Genomic DNA, 17,633 nt, shown 5'->3' on the forward strand with positions numbered 1-17,633 from the left:
CACCGATAGAGGGCGCCGGTTCGACCGCAGGCAGGCCGAAGGAGCAGCAGCAGCCTTACCTCACTGCCCTTCCAGCAGCATCTCACCTTCAGCCGGCCACACGCGCATCCGCCGACGCCCCTGCAAGTACCGCCGCAGACAGCCGCGCCTGAACGCAGAAAACCGGACGGGGCGAACTCGCTCGACACCAGGGCCGAGTGACTTAATGATGTAGGGCTTGTCTTTGCGGTTTTGACATCCGATTTAGCCCGCCGGCTTCGCTGCGCCACAGAAAACCCCGCATAGATTTACCGCAGCCCTTTCCTCGCCGTGTCACGATTAAGGCCCCCCGACTCCTCACGCTGCCGGACGCAGGACAAGTCGACGCCTCCGCGAATCAGGTCGTTGTCGGTTTTCTCCGCCAGTGAGCTCAGGCCGCATCTGCTCGCCTCCCCCAAGCCACGGCAGCATCTTCCCAGCCAGCATCAGCATCACCACCGCCATCCTTGAATCTGCGCCATGGCCGACGTACCATCGGAGTGCAACATAAAAGTGCTGTGTCGCTTTCGTCCTCTCAACCAGTCCGAGATCGTGCGCGGGGACCTGTTCCTGCCCAAATTTCAAGGGGACGACACCGTCGTCGTGGGGGTGAGTGAGAGGCTGGGGCCGCTTTGTTGCGGGCCCTGCATCAATAAATCATCAGCACCGGCCCCCATCTGTTTGGGTCGGAGCTCGGCAGGAAAAAACGTGATGCAGCAGCGCATTAAGACGCTCAGCCCTTACGCGATCTTCCGCTGCTTCTGGCGTCTGTTGCATTAACAAAAACAACAACAACAACAACAAAAAAGCGCAAAAGTTTTTGCATTCGTGTTGTGTTTTGAAAATGCGCACCTCGGCCTTCTGCATCAGCTGATAGGGTCTGCATGAGGCGTAGACGCTTCATTTCTCAATGCTGCCCTGATTATGGCAGCTTTGTTGAGAATTGTAGACATTTTTTTTACCCCTAGCAAATGTGCACTGACAACAAACACACAGCTGGGGAATAAGGTATGTGTTTACGCCATAAGATCTTAGTAAATACTATGGTTTAAAAATAAAATCTCAGTTGATGACATCACAAGAGGCAGACCTGGATCAGTTCGCCCCTTTTACATTCATATTCGTATTTTATATGTATATTCTGTCTACTTTCATTTTGGACCTGTCGAAAAGGAAACCTGTACCTACACTGCAAAAAGGGAATTAAAAGTAAGGAAAAATGTCTTGAAATTAGTATATTTTTCCTTGATTTGAGGAGCTAAATAAGACTATTTGCCAATGCAATGAGCATTTTTACCCGTAAAATAAGATAATTAGATATCCTGCACTTGAAATAAGATGATGGAGATGAATTGTTCCCATTTTAAGTGCAAAAATCTTATTCCATTGGCAAATAGTCTTATTTACCTGCTCTAACCAAGGAAAAATACACTGATTTTAAGAAAATTTCACTTACTTTTGTTCCTTTTTTTACAGTGTAAAACACTGAGCGAGACTTTATTTTTTGTCGTAGGTTAGAATCTTTGTGGAGATGAACTGTCACAGAACCACTCCAATCTCATATATAATTTAATTTTATTACCTGAAAACGTTGTGCTTTAGCTCTACTCCATTCTGATTTACTGATATTCCAAACAGCTGGTGTCCCAGGTGACTTTTATTACACATGGCAGATTACGATCCCAGATGTTTTGGTGCCTGTCTGGTGACACTTATTATTAATTGGAGTCAAATAACCGCATTTACTTACAAGACACACTAGAACGAATAGCTACTCACCAGGAATAAACATAAAAATACGGGACACAAGTGACTTTTCATACATTTCACGATATTGATTTGGAAATGTATTAAGCATTTAGGTTGCATTTGCGTTGGCAGGGGGTTAACTCATGTTTAGGCTAGAATAAGACTCCCAGGCCTTGATGGATACAGCGATGGGCAGGATGCTGAAGCAGACAATGGACTGTATTCACAGCTTTAACTGACACCAGTCTGCTCCTATTCCTGTGGGACATTTTCATCTGATTGTTTTCTGTTCTCCACTCTTAAAATTAGTAAACGCTTTCATTTCTTTGTTTGTCCTTTAGGTGCTTGCATGGTGAAGCTGACTAGCAGCATTAGCAGCCATTTTTCAGTGGCTGATGCAGTATTTCTGCAGGAAACATTGTTGGGACATCGCTCATGCAACATGATTTTTAACTTGGCTAAGAAAGAGCTTTGATAAGGAAATCTGGGCGTGATTTATTGTCCATGGGATTTATTGTTGCAAAATTTTCCTTACATCACCGAAGTTCTTAAATACAACTCCAGCATTTTGCAGTTTACATCTTTGCAGGAGGAATTTGAATAAAGAGCTAAAAACAAGAAACGCTAAAATACAGAATAAAGAAAATAGAAGCGAACTTATGTTATCTGTGACGTAACCAGAGATGTGTGTGATGCTTGTTTTTTAAGAGGGTAAATTTAATCTTGATTAATTCATAAATTACAAAAACAAAACTAAAAAAACAAAACAAACAAACAAATAAAAGAAAAACAAATAGAGACATTTACGATGACCATGTTGCTCTATTGGTAAACTATATTTAAAGTGAGTTGAATTTTTAAGGAAATGTTGGTTACTCAACCCAAGTATAACACATAAATGAATCATATAACACATTTTAAATGTGGTATGTAGAGGGTTTATTGCTCAGTAGAAGGAAGCACAGATCTCAACAGAAATTTTCTAATTTAAATTTTTTTTATTGCTTTAAAAGTACAGAGGATATTTGTTAAGAGTGATTTTATGCCTTAAATTAGTGAAATCTCTAATATAATATAATAGTAAGCAAGGCTGACTTATGGTTTTATGAGACCGTAAGCAGGATTCCATTCAGAGGTGCACTTATCACTAAGTCAATCACATTGCTGACCCACTGACGAACATTTATAGCGTGCATTAAATGTGACCATGGCTCAGACACAGGCAGCAGAAGGTATTACATTTGCATCAAAACATAGCTCTGTTGACATACATTTCAGATTTTGAAGAATAATTTTGTCCTCTGACACTTAAACTGGTGCATTTGTGAACTCATCAGGGTGCGCCAACAGAAAAAGTCACAAAGTTTGCTTATACCTTGGGACGGCTTGGGTTGTAAGGCATAGTTTGGTTTGTTTTTAAAATCTTAACAAGATTTGACAATAAGAACTTATCTAGAAAGATTAAAATGGTTTAAAACAAGATGATCAAAGGTTCGAGTTAGAATCTTAAACTCAATATGAAGCATTTTCATAGTAATGTAACCTGCTGAAAAATCTTTTTAGAAACAGGTTCTGATGTAAACTATGGGAAGATTCTTGCTTGGAAGCAGTCTGAAATTTTCACCATTCAAACCCTTTTGCAAATGTAACATTTTAATGTGCAATTAACAGCAAAAACATGGTAATTTTGGTGCATGTCTATACAGACAAGCCTTTTCCTCAGGTTCTTTTTGGTAACTGATTACCTCCCTGTGCACACACTAAATCTAGGCAATGTGTGTGTGTGTGACTAAAATTAATGAATAAATAACATCAGATCAGTTCCATACCAACGCCATCTTGTAAATGTGTCACGGTACGGAGTTAAACGTAGAAATGTTATATGAGCTGGGCTGGTTAGTCTGCTTTGCTGCATGATTCATTCTTTGCTGCATATGTCACATTAAAAAAAATGATATAAAGAAATGGTGCATAAGGACACGTTCCATGAAAGAGAGGAGGATGTCCTGATTTAGATTTTCCTCCATCTTTCAAATGTAAAACACAGAGGGATGAATCGTGTAGAAACCACCTCCAGTGAAGACAGCTGAAGTCTCATCTTGACCTTCCTCTCCTCTTTTAGCATCAGGCTGCACACTACAGTCCTGAATCTGATCTGTCTAATTGCCTGAAGAGAGGATCAATAATCATTCAGAGACAGCATGCATTACTGCCAGACCTGGCTTTTCATGTCTCTGACTTTTAGCATCTGGTCCCTCTTATATCTTTGAATTTTACTCTGCTTTTGTCGTCCTGTGCTCTTTTCCATCGTCCTCTTAGCCTTTGTTTAAGCCTCTCCTGCCTCTTCTTTATTGTCTTTGGGTTCCCTACACACCCTTCCTCCTCTGCTTCTAGTTCTGAGACTCTCTCTCTAAGTAAATCACGCTGACATGTAGGCGGACTGCAGATGAGTCAGTTCGCTAATGACGGTCAGTCCAGCTCATGTTCTGGCTGCTGGCATTATTATGTAGCAGGCTGGCCTGAGTATCAGATGGGACAGTGACATTCAGAGGTTACTGAGTCACTCGTCAGTGTGTCAAACAGAAGCTTTCCCCTTTTCCAGGATGAGCCCATTTGTTTTGAGGATGTAATTTGCAAATATACCTTCCTGTACTTGATATGTTCTCAATTCAAGAGTCAGTATTTGATTAGATGGTCTTTGTGTCATCCAGACACCCGTGCCTGGCTTTGAAAGATGGGGGGGAAAAATCTGAAAAACTAGGGATGCACCCATCAGAATTTCAAGGCCCATTTCTGATCTCCAGTTTTTGTGAAAGGGGACATGTGCTTTTAAATTCCTTCCTTTTCACATTAAATCATTCAGTTGTGGTCACACTGGAACTGTGATGCTTTGGTTTGAATTCCTCGTTTGTTGCCCCACAGGCTCCATTTTAACCTCTGTTCTGACGTACGTCCGAGAGCAACTTGTTTTGGTACTGTCTCTTTAAATCTAAAGGAGGCACTTCACACCCCACCCCCCTCCAGGTTGCAGAGCATCCCCCTCCACCCCGTTCGGCCATTTTTGTAGTATAGTGGATGACGGTGTAATAAATTGTGTGGGTTAATATACCCAACAACTGAACATATTCACTTATCCACTTGTAGCTTTGGCATTGTTCAACTTGCACTACAATATCGTGGCAGAAAAATAAAATCAAACAAAATTCCCTAAATTGGTAAGCTTCTAATACAGTAACCTAATTGTTCAAAAACGTAATAGAGAACAGAGAAAACTCAACAGGCTGAAAAAAAAATTACCCAAACAGAATATAAAGATATTTACGCAGCACCTGCATAGATTAAATAAATAAAAAAAATCTGCACTCCTAGACACTACAAGTGCACAACAAAATGTATTTAAGGGCTAAAAAAGTGGATTTTGCGTGATATGTCCCACTTTGACCTACTGATACTAATTTCAGTTGATTCAAACATCTATTTTAAGAGCTATAATATTCAAAGACATAAGAACAGCCTGTTCAACATTCTTATAGCTTTCCTGCATAATTATTTATATGGAGAGTGGAGGTGACATGTGGGTTTTACTAATATTTTAAACTGGCTTCAGTAATATTATCAATTAGTGCATCTAGCGTCACTAAAACAGCATTCTCTCTGTGTATATTCCAGAGTATGTAGATCTTTTTCTCGACTGTGAGAGTGACAAAAGGCTGCTGGCGTTCCCGAAGCCAGCACGTTTCATAACAGACAGGGGCTAAAAGGTCTGAAGGTTCAAACGACTTAACTTTGCCGTAATACCTCCGGCCTTCCTGTTATCAGGGCAAAGTCTCGCTCTCTCTTGCTCTCACACTGTCTGACCAACCACAGACATGTCTCCTCATGTTGTAGAAAAAAGTTCTCTAATTCTGCATGACAGAAATGTCAAATACTGTCAAAAATTTCCTAGTTCCTGACATCTCTGCTTGCTGAGCCCTATCCATTCAGTTCCATCATAAAGCGTCGTTGTCCCTGTGACCTGGTAGCGCTAACGTGTCATGCCTTCATCGTTTGGAAAAACTATTGTTTTTCAGATTGTGTGTATCCCATGGGAAGGATGCATTGAAACAGTAAAAAGAAACGTGGTTACAAAATAGCATTTATTTTGATTTCCTGTGATAAATAATATATATGGTACATATAAAAAAGAAAAACTCAATTATTATCAAGAGTCAACAGTATGTAGTTTAATGAAGCTATACAGGGAGCGTCATCACGAAGTTCACACAGCAGGCTGGGAGCGGGACCTAAAAGACTTTTTCCAAGTTGTAGCATTGTACAGGATGGCAGGTGTCATGGCTGTTCAACATTATCTTCTAATACAGAAAGGATCTTCTAGTTGCACAAAAAACTGCAGCTTGCCCCCCTGGCATAAGGCCTGAATCTGTATACCTGTAGGTAAAATTAAAATGATGGCTTTTAAAGAACAAAACGATGCACTTAGTCAAATATTAGTTCTCAAACCTGAATCTCCTCCGGCGGCATTTTAACAGTGTTTTCATGTTTGGCTGCTGCAGGGGAAGTCCTACGCGTTTGATCGTGTGTTTCCAACCAACACCACCCAGGAGCAAGTTTACAACACTTGTGCCAAGCAGATCGTCAAGGGTAAGCTGCTTTATCTATCTATCTATCTATCTATCTATCTATCTATCTATCTATCTATCTATCTATCTATCTATCTATCTATCTATCTATCTATATATATATATATATATATATATATATATATATATATATATATATATATATATATATATACATATACACTCTTGAAAAAATCCATCATTAATTTTTTACTTTTTACCCTCAGATGTGCTCAGTGGATACAATGGCACTATCTTTGCATATGGACAGACCTCCTCCGGGAAGACTCACACCATGGAGGTACGGCTTTTGTAGCAATCGACAATTATATATGTCATCGTTTGTCATGTACAGTTTTTAATGTCCTGTCCTGGCAGCTTAGGCATAGACTGTGGTGGGTCTTGTTGCCTCACAGTGTTAGTGGAGAAAATGGGACATTCCTCCTCTTACACAGCTGACGGACACCAGTCCATATCTGGTCCTGAGAATACATGAGACGGAACGAGACAATGAAAATGTATTTACATTTATATGACACTATTTATACATGTTTTAGTTTTAGGTTCTGTTTTGTTTTGTTGCCCCGGCCGATGTTAGCTGGACGGACGATTTCACAGAAAGCTGCCTCTTACAAACCGCTGGTTATTTGTTCCCCTAATAACAGCACAGTGTTTTCTTTTTTAATGAGTCATGTTTTTATTAGATTTTAGGTATTTTACAGAGCGGTATTGTAAGAGGCTGACTGAATGAAGTACACACTGTAAATCTAGGTTTGGCTCTGAACGGTAGTCGCTTTAATAAACCTTATTGTTGCTATTTTATGTTCATTTCTGTTTCAGGGAAAGCTGCACGACCCTCACCAGATGGGCATCATTCCTCGCATTGCTGAGGACATTTTCAATCACATCTTTGCTATGGATGAAAACCTGGAGTTCCACATCAAGGTCTTATATTAGAGTTATTGTATCTTGTTTTCTGAAAAATGTCCTGTTTTTAAAGTAGGCCTTGTTTAGATGTGAACCTTTCACCTCCTTTATTCTTTTTTTTTTTTTTTGCTTTCCTCTTTCCTTGTTTTTCTTCAACAGGTTTCCTACTTTGAAATCTACATGGACAAAATCCGTGACCTTCTGGATGGTTAGTGCTAACCAAACACGCAAAGACGCTGTAAATTACGAGAATAGCTTCCTAACGTGAAGCAATGTGTTTTTTTATTTGAGCTAAAATGTCCGAGTCTTTAAAAAAAAGGGCTGATGTTATCTTAATGTCGCTCTTCTTTTAGTGACAAAGACCAACTTGTCCGTCCATGAGGATAAGAACAGGGTTCCATATGTTAAGGTTCGTAACAGAGTTGATCTCTTTCTCGTCTTTCTAAGTGAACCACTGGCTGAGTTGGGTCAATAATGTCTCTGTCTCGTGTTCTCCTCTCCTCAGGGATGCACTGAGCGCTTTGTGTCCAGCCCTGATGAGGTTATGGATGTGATTGATGAGGGCAAAGCTAACCGCCATGTTGCCGTGACCAGTGAGTATCCATGATGGAGCTGTGCTGTGCAAGCCCATTAAAACATTTATGCACAAATGATGCGTCTGTGGCCATCTTGAGCTTTAAAGAAGCATTCATACTCCTTGAGCTTTATCTTTTTACACTACAACCTCAAACTCCAGTTTATTGGGATGTTATTTGACAGACCAACACAAAATAGGAGATAATTGTAAAGTTGAAAGGAAAGGATACATCATTTTCACAATGTTTTTTAAACATAAATGGTTTTGGGAGCTAAAAATTATGTATTTGCTTTCAGCCCCCCCCCCCCCCCTGCCCCCCCGATTTGATGCTTTGTGGAACCACATTTTGTAGCAATTAGAGTTTGTGGTCTATCACAGAAAATCCAAATACAATACATATTTTTTTGTTTTTAATGTGACAGAACGTGTGGAGGATTTTGCAAGGCACTGGTTTTGAAATAAATAAAAAAACAAACAAAAAAAACCATTTTATTTGTTCTTTGAGAATACAGGGAGCTCCGGATGCTCAGTTTCTGTATCTGAAGAAACCCTTGAGGCTCTCACTCTTATCAGTGTTGGTAATAATGATGTGTAACAAATGCATGGGATGATGGTTCTTGTGGTCCATCGTTGTTTCCTGTATCCTAAGCTCCACATTACTGGTGTAGTTGCGGAAAAAAAAGGATGAGAGATAATAGTAGCCTAGATTTCAGCCAAAGGTTAATCCTAGCAACACACAACAGCAAAATAAGCAGTTCCTCTTTAATTAAAACAAGGTAATTTGCATTTGAATTGCAAATAAATATAATTTTGAAATATCTATTAAACAAAATGATACAGCAATGGACAAAGTCCACCAAACATCAGATGTACCACTAACATTAATGTGAATTTAATGAGAACCACAATAGCAAGGAATGAATGAATTATTAAATAACTTATATATATGTAATATATATAAGTCATGTTGGGGTTTCTGTTGGTAAGTGGTCCTAAACGCAGGGTGAAGTTAGGCAAAGTCATGGGAAGTAAGCAGTTTATTGGAAAAAGAATTCAGACCCAGGACCTTTTTGCTAAGAACCTGTCAAGAAAAAGGAAAATTCACCTGAAAACTTAAAACCAAAAGACTCATAAACAAAACTTTCTATAAATGGGACACGTTTGCTTGTTTAATTTCTGCAATTGTATCACTTCAATCCTGAAGAGTCACTACTCTGTGCTGTAGTTGCTGTTCTTTTCCTATAAATTGCTCTAATATCACAGGCCATACCACAAGCCTATTTTAAAGGTGATCATTTAGCATAATTGTGCAAAACTGAGCTCTCCGTCCCTTTATTTGTTTCACTTATTTGTGCAAACAGTTTGCAGCATACATGTCCTTGTACATTGGTGGCAGACTTTCCCCACCTCTGGTCAAAAAGAACAGGTTTCAGTAGAACATTTTCTTTGTATCTTCTCTTTAAGACTAAATAAAACAACAATTTTACTCCCTACACGGTGAAAGTATTCATTGCTATCAAGTGTTTATGGCTTTTTGTGCCAAACCAAAGACTGACTAAACCAAAAAGAGAATCAGTGCTCCTCTCCGGCGTTAAATCTAAAGCTGCGGGGATCTTTTTTTATTATTATGTTTCTGCTCCATGGGTCTCTGTGTGTTTGTTTCCACATAAGTCTTTTTTTTTCTCTTAATTTTACTCTTAATTTCAGTAAAGTGTTGGTTCCGGTTGTTTTTGAGTGGCATGTTTTAATTTCTAGGCTATGACTGTGGTGCTTTAACGAGATAAATGAGACAGAAAGGTTTTGCCTGGTTCAGGAATAAACTGAATGATGTACACTATCTTAAGACTTTAAAAGCTTCAATGATGAGGCGGTTACAACGAGCTTTCCAATTACAAGATTTTCATCTTTCATCAAGTAATTGAAAATCAAACATACAGATACAGTTTTTCATGCTGCGTTTTTGCTTCTCTCAAATGAAATGCAGCACTACATTGATGGATTTAAACTGATACGATCTGTTCGCTCCCATGAAAGTCTTTTGAAGGTGCTGCTGTGATATAACCTACATTTATAACAATCTCACCAGAACACTGAGGGAACAGCACGTAAGCAGAAGAGGATCTCAGATTTGCCGAAGGCTGCATTCCTGTGCAGCACAGGGTTGTGCGCTTCCCGTCTCCGCCTGCTGACTCACGGTGCTGCAGGGTGATGTGCTGATAGCAGTCAAACGGGGCCACGGTCCGCCGCCGTGGAGCTGATGCCCTCAGATGCCATCGGCAGAGAAACCTGAACCTTCAGTCTGTGGGGGGGGGTTCGATTAGGAGAGTCATTTAGCAGAGTGCTGCTTGTTTATCAGCGGCTTGCTGTGAAACGGTCACATCATCCTGCTGTGGGGGGAGTGGTTGGAGTGATTTGTTATTAAATAGAAGGAATTTTAAAATTATTTAAAAAAAAAACACTTCACAATGCTCCAAGCCCTTTGTGACTTTCAACAAGGTGCTTTGTCTTATAACTAATTTGCCACTTATGGATGTAATGTTTTCTTGCCTTTCCCATTTTGAAGAGCTTATCTATTGTTATAATCCTGGGGGAGGGGGGCAGAAAATAGCCAAAAACAAAGTTCTTAGAAACGGTTCAACTTTACTAAATTAAGGAAACATTATAAACTGCTAGAGTTATAGGTATTTTATGGAACATATTCGGTATGGCATAAATTCTGGCACCAGCATATATATGTTAAAAACGTCTGAAATTTTGCACTAAATAATTGTACTTAAATTAAAGGTTTGATTTGTATTTTTATTTTGGTGAGATTATGCTACTGTAATAATACATTTAATAATAACACATTTATTTTAAGGCAATTCAGGCATCGACATATAGCAATAGGTGTGAATGGTGAATATTTAAGAAAGGTACAAATGTTAATGCTATAAATGAATCTGTTGATGGATCTCATGTAGCTATAGTTAGCTTCAGTTGCAAGACACATTTCTTTTTTTTTTCAGTTTCATTTAGTTGACTGCAACTAAATGCACGGCAACAAACATGGTAGTCAATATGCCAGAGATAACTAAAGTGGTTATTTTTCATCTAATGTCCCTGAACAGATGTTTTAGAGTCACGCTAAAAGAAATACAATACAAAAGCTTGTAATTATGGGGCCAGGATTTAAAAATCAAACATAATGGAAACGCTGACAGAATCTTAAGGGATAAGAGTGATAAATTTAAAGAAAACAATTCATTATTAGGTCCGTTATCAAGACTATATTTACAGTGCCTTGCAAAAGTTTTCCTATCCTTTGAACCTTTATGTATGTTTATCTCATTACAAACAAAACTGTCAATTTGTTTTATGGGGATTTGCTGTGAGAGACCAACACAAAGTAATGCATTGAATGAAACTGATCAAAAGAAAAAAAAAAGAAAATAATCAAAACACTTTGGACGTTTCTTGGAGTGCAAATGCAAACCTACGAATCAAAGGCCAACATTATTCAGAGGAGCAGATAACTCTGGAGGAGCTGCAGAGAAGCTGCAGAGATCCTCAGCTGAGGTAAACTGGATTCTCTTAGGGATATCAGAGAAAAGGAGGCTGACTACGAATTCACATCAAGCTTTTCAAGATTCTTTTTTTTTTGGTATTCTGGAAACCATGAATCATTTTTCTTTCACTCCCCCAATTGAGTGCTAGTTTGTGCAGCTCTATCACATAAAATCCCAGTAAAACAGGTTCCAAACTGATCAAATGGGAAAATTTGAACAGGTATGACTAATTTTGCTCGGCACTGTTTGCCCATGATTGTAAGACATTCTAGATCTGTTTAAGAATATCGTAGACTGCTTAAATTGTTGCTTAAACGCCTTACATTACTGATCAATTAGTATTGTTTAATTGCTGGTTAAGCATTTTTATTTTTTTTTTACCTGCTTCAGACACTGCTGATGTGAATGAACAACTGTTAATCCTCCTGTGAGATTATGTTCCTGAAAATCTCAGCAGTACATAAATGATATGGTCTTAGTTTAAATTGCTTTATAAAATGCGAGTAATCAATCTTTGAAAGTTTCCCATATAAAAGGAGCTAAAAGGTGTCCTGTATGGTTGCCGGTGCATCTTGTGCTTTTTTTTTGTTCCCAAAGCGTGATTGGATAATTTTTAATCGAATCACAATAAAATGATTTCTGGGGATTGTCTCAAGTTTCTCCACTGCCTCGTGTTCTTGTCTTTCTGCAGACATGAACGAGCACAGCTCTCGCAGCCACAGCATCTTCCTGATCAACATCAAGCAGGAGCATGTGGAGACGGAGCAGAAACTGTGTGGGAAACTCTACCTGGTGGATCTGGCTGGCAGTGAGAAGGTAGGAGACATTGCAAGATGAACGATAATTCAACACCAGTGAAGCTCTGAGTTTTAATCAGCCATCGTTCTCCTCTGAATTGGGTACTACCTGCAGGTCAGCAAGACCGGAGCTGCAGGTTCTGTCCTGGATGAGGCTAAAAACATCAACAAGTCTCTTTCTGCTCTGGGAAATGTCATCTCTGCCTTGGCTGAGGGAACGGTAACACTGTTTGTCTTTTTTGAAAATCGTCCATTTGGTTTCCTTTTTATGTTAAGTTGTTTAATCGAGAAAACCGACACACATTCATTTAATCTTCAGTTTTCTTTAGGTGTAAAACTAATCCAACGACACTTTAAGCTGCTGAGATTCTGGTTTTCAGAGCATTTTTGGACCTAAGCAAACGGGTGGTGTTTAAATACGTATTTTATGTAGGTAGATGTGTTTTTAGCTCCATGATCAAATAGAAAAGAGGCTTTCAGTCCTGCCTGTTGACTGAAGTATTCACATACTGTATTCCTTTCAGCGAGCTCAACAGATGTTTCCATGAAATGCCAGAACCGCTGCAGTTTGTTGGCCGAAAAGCTGCTGTTTCAGGCTCAGTAAAACATGTAAAACCTCACATTTAGAGCACATGAAACAATAAATATAACACATTTCCTAAATTGTAATTAAGGGTTAAACTTTTGCTTGTCTTATGATCACGCCTTGTCCTTCCTTTTCTGATCTTCATCTTTTCCGCACCTTTTCTTCTGCTCTTTACGGCTGATTCATTCATCATCGTTTCTCTTCTCTTTCACCTCCTGCAGAAATCTCACGTTCCGTACCGCGACAGCAAAATGACCCGCATCCTGCAGGACTCCCTGGGCGGGAACTGCCGCACCACCATGTTCATCTGCTGCTCTCCGTCCAGCTACAACGAAGGGGAGACTAAATCCACGCTGATGTTCGGACAACGGTAAATACAGTTCAGTTCCACTTTGACTGAAACGTTCAGCTGTGTACAGAGCAGGAAATTTAAAAAATGTTGCTTTTAAAGTGTTAATTTCAGCTATACGTAGAAAGTTAAAGAAATAGAAGTAAATTACACAGAATTAAATTAAATTTCAATATTCTTATTGAAATGTAGAGTTACAGAGATTTTCAAATGCATTTATTTTATTTATTTCCTCAACTTGTTTTCTTCTACTTTACAAAGCATTTTTAAAATATCTTTTTCCAGTATTTTCTTCTGTGTTTTAGGTACATTTAGTCTAAGGAGATTGTAAAAACACAACCTCCCTCTGGGATCAGTAACGTCTTTTTTTAATTTTTTTTTATTTGATTCTGAAAGTCAGACTGGTAATTGTGGTAAAGGATAGGTGCTTCAAGCTTGAGATTAAAACTCATTCCCAGTGTGTTCTTGCTGAAGAAAATGTCTGTGGGAATAGTGTCAAATAAGGTTTGGACAAGCAGAGACCCGCTGGTGAATCCAGCTTTGATCGCATATTAGAAAGGTTACGACATCAAAGTGGTAAAGCAGAAAAAATATTTGCACTTGTATTAAACGGTGCATTTTTCCCACACACAAAGGAATCAGGAAAGTGAACAATTTTAGGCATGACCTAAAATTCAAATGCCGTTAAACAATTTTGCTTTTTTTTTTTCACTTTACGAAAACACACTTAATGATATTTAAGTTTTATTTTGCTGGATAAACCAAAGTTTCACCTAAATGGGAACTAACAAGAACTACAAAGTTTTTTTCTTACCCTGTATTTCCATCAAAGCTTGCCTGTAGCATAATGCAGCCACCACCGTGTCTGACCATAGGGATGAGCTCATCAGGGTTTGGTTGCATTGGTAGTTTTCTGCCACTCCTAGTAATTTACATGTAGGCAAACTGTTCAACTTATTTGACCAGAACATCGTCTTCCACATGTTTGCTGTATCCCTTTAATAAGTTATGGCAAACTTAGAATGGGGCCTTTTATAGGTTTTCTTCAATAATGACTTTCTTCTAGTTGCCCTTTAAGGTCAGGGTTTCACAGCCAACCATGAGCCTCTCAGATGCTTCGCTCAAGACAGCTGTATTAATACTGAGACTCAATTACTCACAAGCGGACTCTATTTACCTTTTAGTTGAGCTCTGAAGGCAGTTAGTCACAGCAGACTTTATTTAGGGGGATCAGAGCAAAGAATGCTCAGTGCAGGTGCACACCACACTATTTAGATGTAAGTTTCTTACTTATATTTTAATGGACTTTACACTGACGCAATACTTTTTGTTGGTTTCTCATATAAAATCTCAGGAAAATAGAGATAAGCTTGTAGTTGTAATGTTAAAAATGTGGAAAGAACATAATATTTGTAAATTAATGATACTACTTTTTTTATCTAAAATCATCAGGCACAGAGCCTTTCCAACATTTGTCTCAATAAAGCAGTTTTTGATGTCAACCCTGTATTTATTCCCTGTCCTTTCCCTCGCCGCAGAGCCAAGACCATCAGGAACACGGCCTCTATCAACCTGGAGCTGACTGCCGAGCAGTGGAAGAGGAAGTACGAGAAGGAGAAGGAGAAGAACAAGACCCTGAAGGAGACCATTCAGAAACTGGAGGCGGAGCTCAACCGCTGGAGAAACGGTGCGATGAATGTCATGAATGTTCTCTCTTACGGTCAAACCATTGTTTTGGCTGCATGGCTAAGACTCCTCTGATCAGACGTTAGATGCAAACCTGCAGCATCGTGCTTTTTTGCTCCACAGGAGAGGATGTGCCTGAGACTGAGCGGACCACGTCAGACGTGGTGACCCGTATCGAGACCGTGGAGGAGCGCCCTGTCCTGGACAACGACACCTCCTCCATCGTGGTTCGCATCTCTGAAGAGGAGCGGCAGAAGTACGAGGAGGAGATCCGCAAGCTGTACAAGCAGCTGGATGACAAGGTCGACACTCACAAACCGAGCTGCTTAGCATCAAATGTGTTCCCTGTTCATTTATGTTAGTTTTATACCTGAATAAAAGTTTTATGCTTGTCCACATCATTGATGTTTAACACTGATACAAACTGGGATGAAGTGTGGATTTATTAGCGCTCGGCATTTATTATCGAACAATGTTTTCATTGCTGCAGGATGATGAGATCAACCTGCAGTGTCAGCTGGTGGAGAAGCTGAAGCAGCAAATGCTGGACCAAGACGAGGTGGGAAAACTATCCCAAATCTCTGAGATTATCCTCACTCTGGGTCTGTATCCCTGAGTATGTTCTTGATCCATATTTTTTACCTGCTTCATCCCCCCCAGCTCCTGGCTTCCTCCCGGGGAGACGGGGATAAGGTCCAGAATGAGCTGGGTAGGCTGCAGGTGGAGAGCGACTGCGCCAAGGCCGAAGTGAAGGAGGTGCTGCAGGCACTGGAGGAACTGGCCATCAACTATGACCAGAAGAGCCAGGAGGTGGAGGAGAAGGGCCTGCAGAACCAGCTCCTGGCTGACCAGCTGGCCCAGAAAATGGTACGGTTCAACGTGCACTGAGTCCGACAGAAGGAGAACCAAACTGGGAGACAGGAAGGAGACCAGATGGCCCATTTTGGCCTCGTTGCACCACAGAGACAAGCAGCTGTTACAGTTATGCAGGTTCAGTGAGCGGAAAGTAGTGCAAAAATGTTATGAAATTCAGCTACTGGTGTTAACCAATTAATCTTTGTTCTAAAAAAAAGTAAAAAACAAAGCAACTGGACTTGTTATCCGTAGTAGAAGACATTTCACCTCCTCTCTAGGAAGCTTTCTCAATTCAAAAAGTCTGCAGTAATGTGGCGTATCAAGCTTTATACCATTGCCAAACAAAGGCCTTGTAATGGCTTAGATAACATGCAAATTCAATCGAAACAGGTCCACCCCTTAGTAATGGGCGGTTGTTAAACCCATTAAGCCAGCAGATTGGACTGAAACTGGTCCACTCCTCTGTAACGAGGAGTCGTTAGGGTTGTTATTGGCTGAGAATCTTCACCAGCAATTAATCTTTGTCTATTAGGAAACGTGAAACAATTTCACTGTTATTGCAAAATGATCAACGTTATTGTATTTTTTTTTGTTGCCTCTGCACTCTAAAATGCTTTACATGCAGGGTTCTATAATAAGTGATCCTGTTAATAAACTCAGTGATCCTGAGACGGATTTGTTGCATAATTTCCATATTTTATCTTTATTCTAAACAGTCTAGAGAGCCTCTAGAAATTATGGTAATTTTTATCAAGGCATCAGATCCATTGTTTATTTTGAATAGTTATAACACATTTAAAGAAAGTATTTAAAATGTTCTGGCTGGAAGGATTTCCATTATAGCTCAAGGGGAGCAACGCTTTGACTTGTGTCCTGCTTCTCCTTTTCTGCAGGCGAGTTTGATGGAGCTGGAGGCGGAGCTGTCTCGTATGCAGGAGGTGAGCGGTCAGCAGAGGAAGCGCATCGCCGAGGTCCTCAACGGGCTCATGAGGGACCTCAGCGAGTTCAGCACCATTGTGGGGAACGGGGAGATAAAGCTGGTGAGCACCATCACAGGCCTGGATGAGGTTTTTCGTGGACATCGTAGATTCCCATCAAACGCAGATTTTCCCTGGCACCTTCAATGTCTTATAGGTTCAAATCTTCCACACGAGGCCTTAGCTTTCAGTTCGTTCATTCATCTTAAATTTGAACATTGGTTTATGTACTCAAGAGATTTTCTATCATATTTGGTTCTGAACTCCAGTCCGTTCCAAAACTTACGTCTTTCTTTCATTAAATTGTTTCCTCAGTTGATTTGGACGTATGCTTCAACTGCAGCTAAAAATTTTAATTCATCTTCACCCTCAGCTTTCCAGCAGACAGCTGTCTGTTTTTGGCCAGAACTGTGCTATTAAGGATAACAAAAAAAACAAAGTTTAACTTGAAGGAAACAAAGCAACCCCAAAGCATGATGCTGCCATCACCGTACACTACTGTGGGTTTAGTGTTTCTTTGTGGTGCTTTATTTTTGGCAAACTTACTTTACAAATCGTGGCCAAAATAAGTCAAAGGAGCTATAAGTAAGATATCTACTGTAAAATCAACCTAAATCATTCTCATTTCTCACCAGGGATGGAGGTAACATTCCCTATAAACCATCAGTCCTCTCCAACAACAATGTCTTAGTCTCGTTTTTCTCCTTTCAAACCTAGAGGACCGATCTGGAACTACTTCGGTTCAGAATGTAGCCTGTGTTTACTTCCTGGTTCCTGAGCCAATCGTATGAAAGTTCCCAGGGTTTTCAAAACAGAGCGCAGCATTTTGTATTTTATCTTGGCAGCCTACAGACATGGTAGCCAGTAAGAGAAGCAGACCAGAAACACAACAGAATACAAAATCATCAACACACCATTCAAAAATGGCATATTAGATTGTTGCGA

General features: G+C 39.8%; 1 protein-coding gene across 1 annotated transcript in view; it reads left to right on the plus strand.

Moving 5' to 3' along the window:
• The window catches only part of kif5aa (kinesin family member 5A, a), a 29,586-nt gene continuing 11,953 nt past the window's right edge, over positions 1-17,633 (plus strand). The window contains exons 1-15 of the mRNA XM_012877258.3: positions 1-627; positions 6,321-6,408; positions 6,614-6,687; positions 7,227-7,331; positions 7,473-7,521; positions 7,667-7,722; positions 7,819-7,906; positions 12,130-12,254; positions 12,351-12,455; positions 13,043-13,191; positions 14,709-14,857; positions 14,980-15,158; positions 15,347-15,415; positions 15,517-15,723; positions 16,605-16,751. Of these exons, the coding sequence (XP_012732712.2) occupies positions 499-627; positions 6,321-6,408; positions 6,614-6,687; positions 7,227-7,331; positions 7,473-7,521; positions 7,667-7,722; positions 7,819-7,906; positions 12,130-12,254; positions 12,351-12,455; positions 13,043-13,191; positions 14,709-14,857; positions 14,980-15,158; positions 15,347-15,415; positions 15,517-15,723; positions 16,605-16,751 (1,719 nt within the window). The 5' untranslated portion in view covers positions 1-498. The remainder of the gene's footprint in view (positions 628-6,320; positions 6,409-6,613; positions 6,688-7,226; positions 7,332-7,472; positions 7,522-7,666; positions 7,723-7,818; positions 7,907-12,129; positions 12,255-12,350; positions 12,456-13,042; positions 13,192-14,708; positions 14,858-14,979; positions 15,159-15,346; positions 15,416-15,516; positions 15,724-16,604; positions 16,752-17,633) is intronic.

This window comes from Fundulus heteroclitus, chromosome 1, assembly GCF_011125445.2.
Source record: "Fundulus heteroclitus isolate FHET01 chromosome 1, MU-UCD_Fhet_4.1, whole genome shotgun sequence".
NCBI classification, from domain to species: domain Eukaryota; kingdom Metazoa; phylum Chordata; class Actinopteri; order Cyprinodontiformes; family Fundulidae; genus Fundulus; species Fundulus heteroclitus.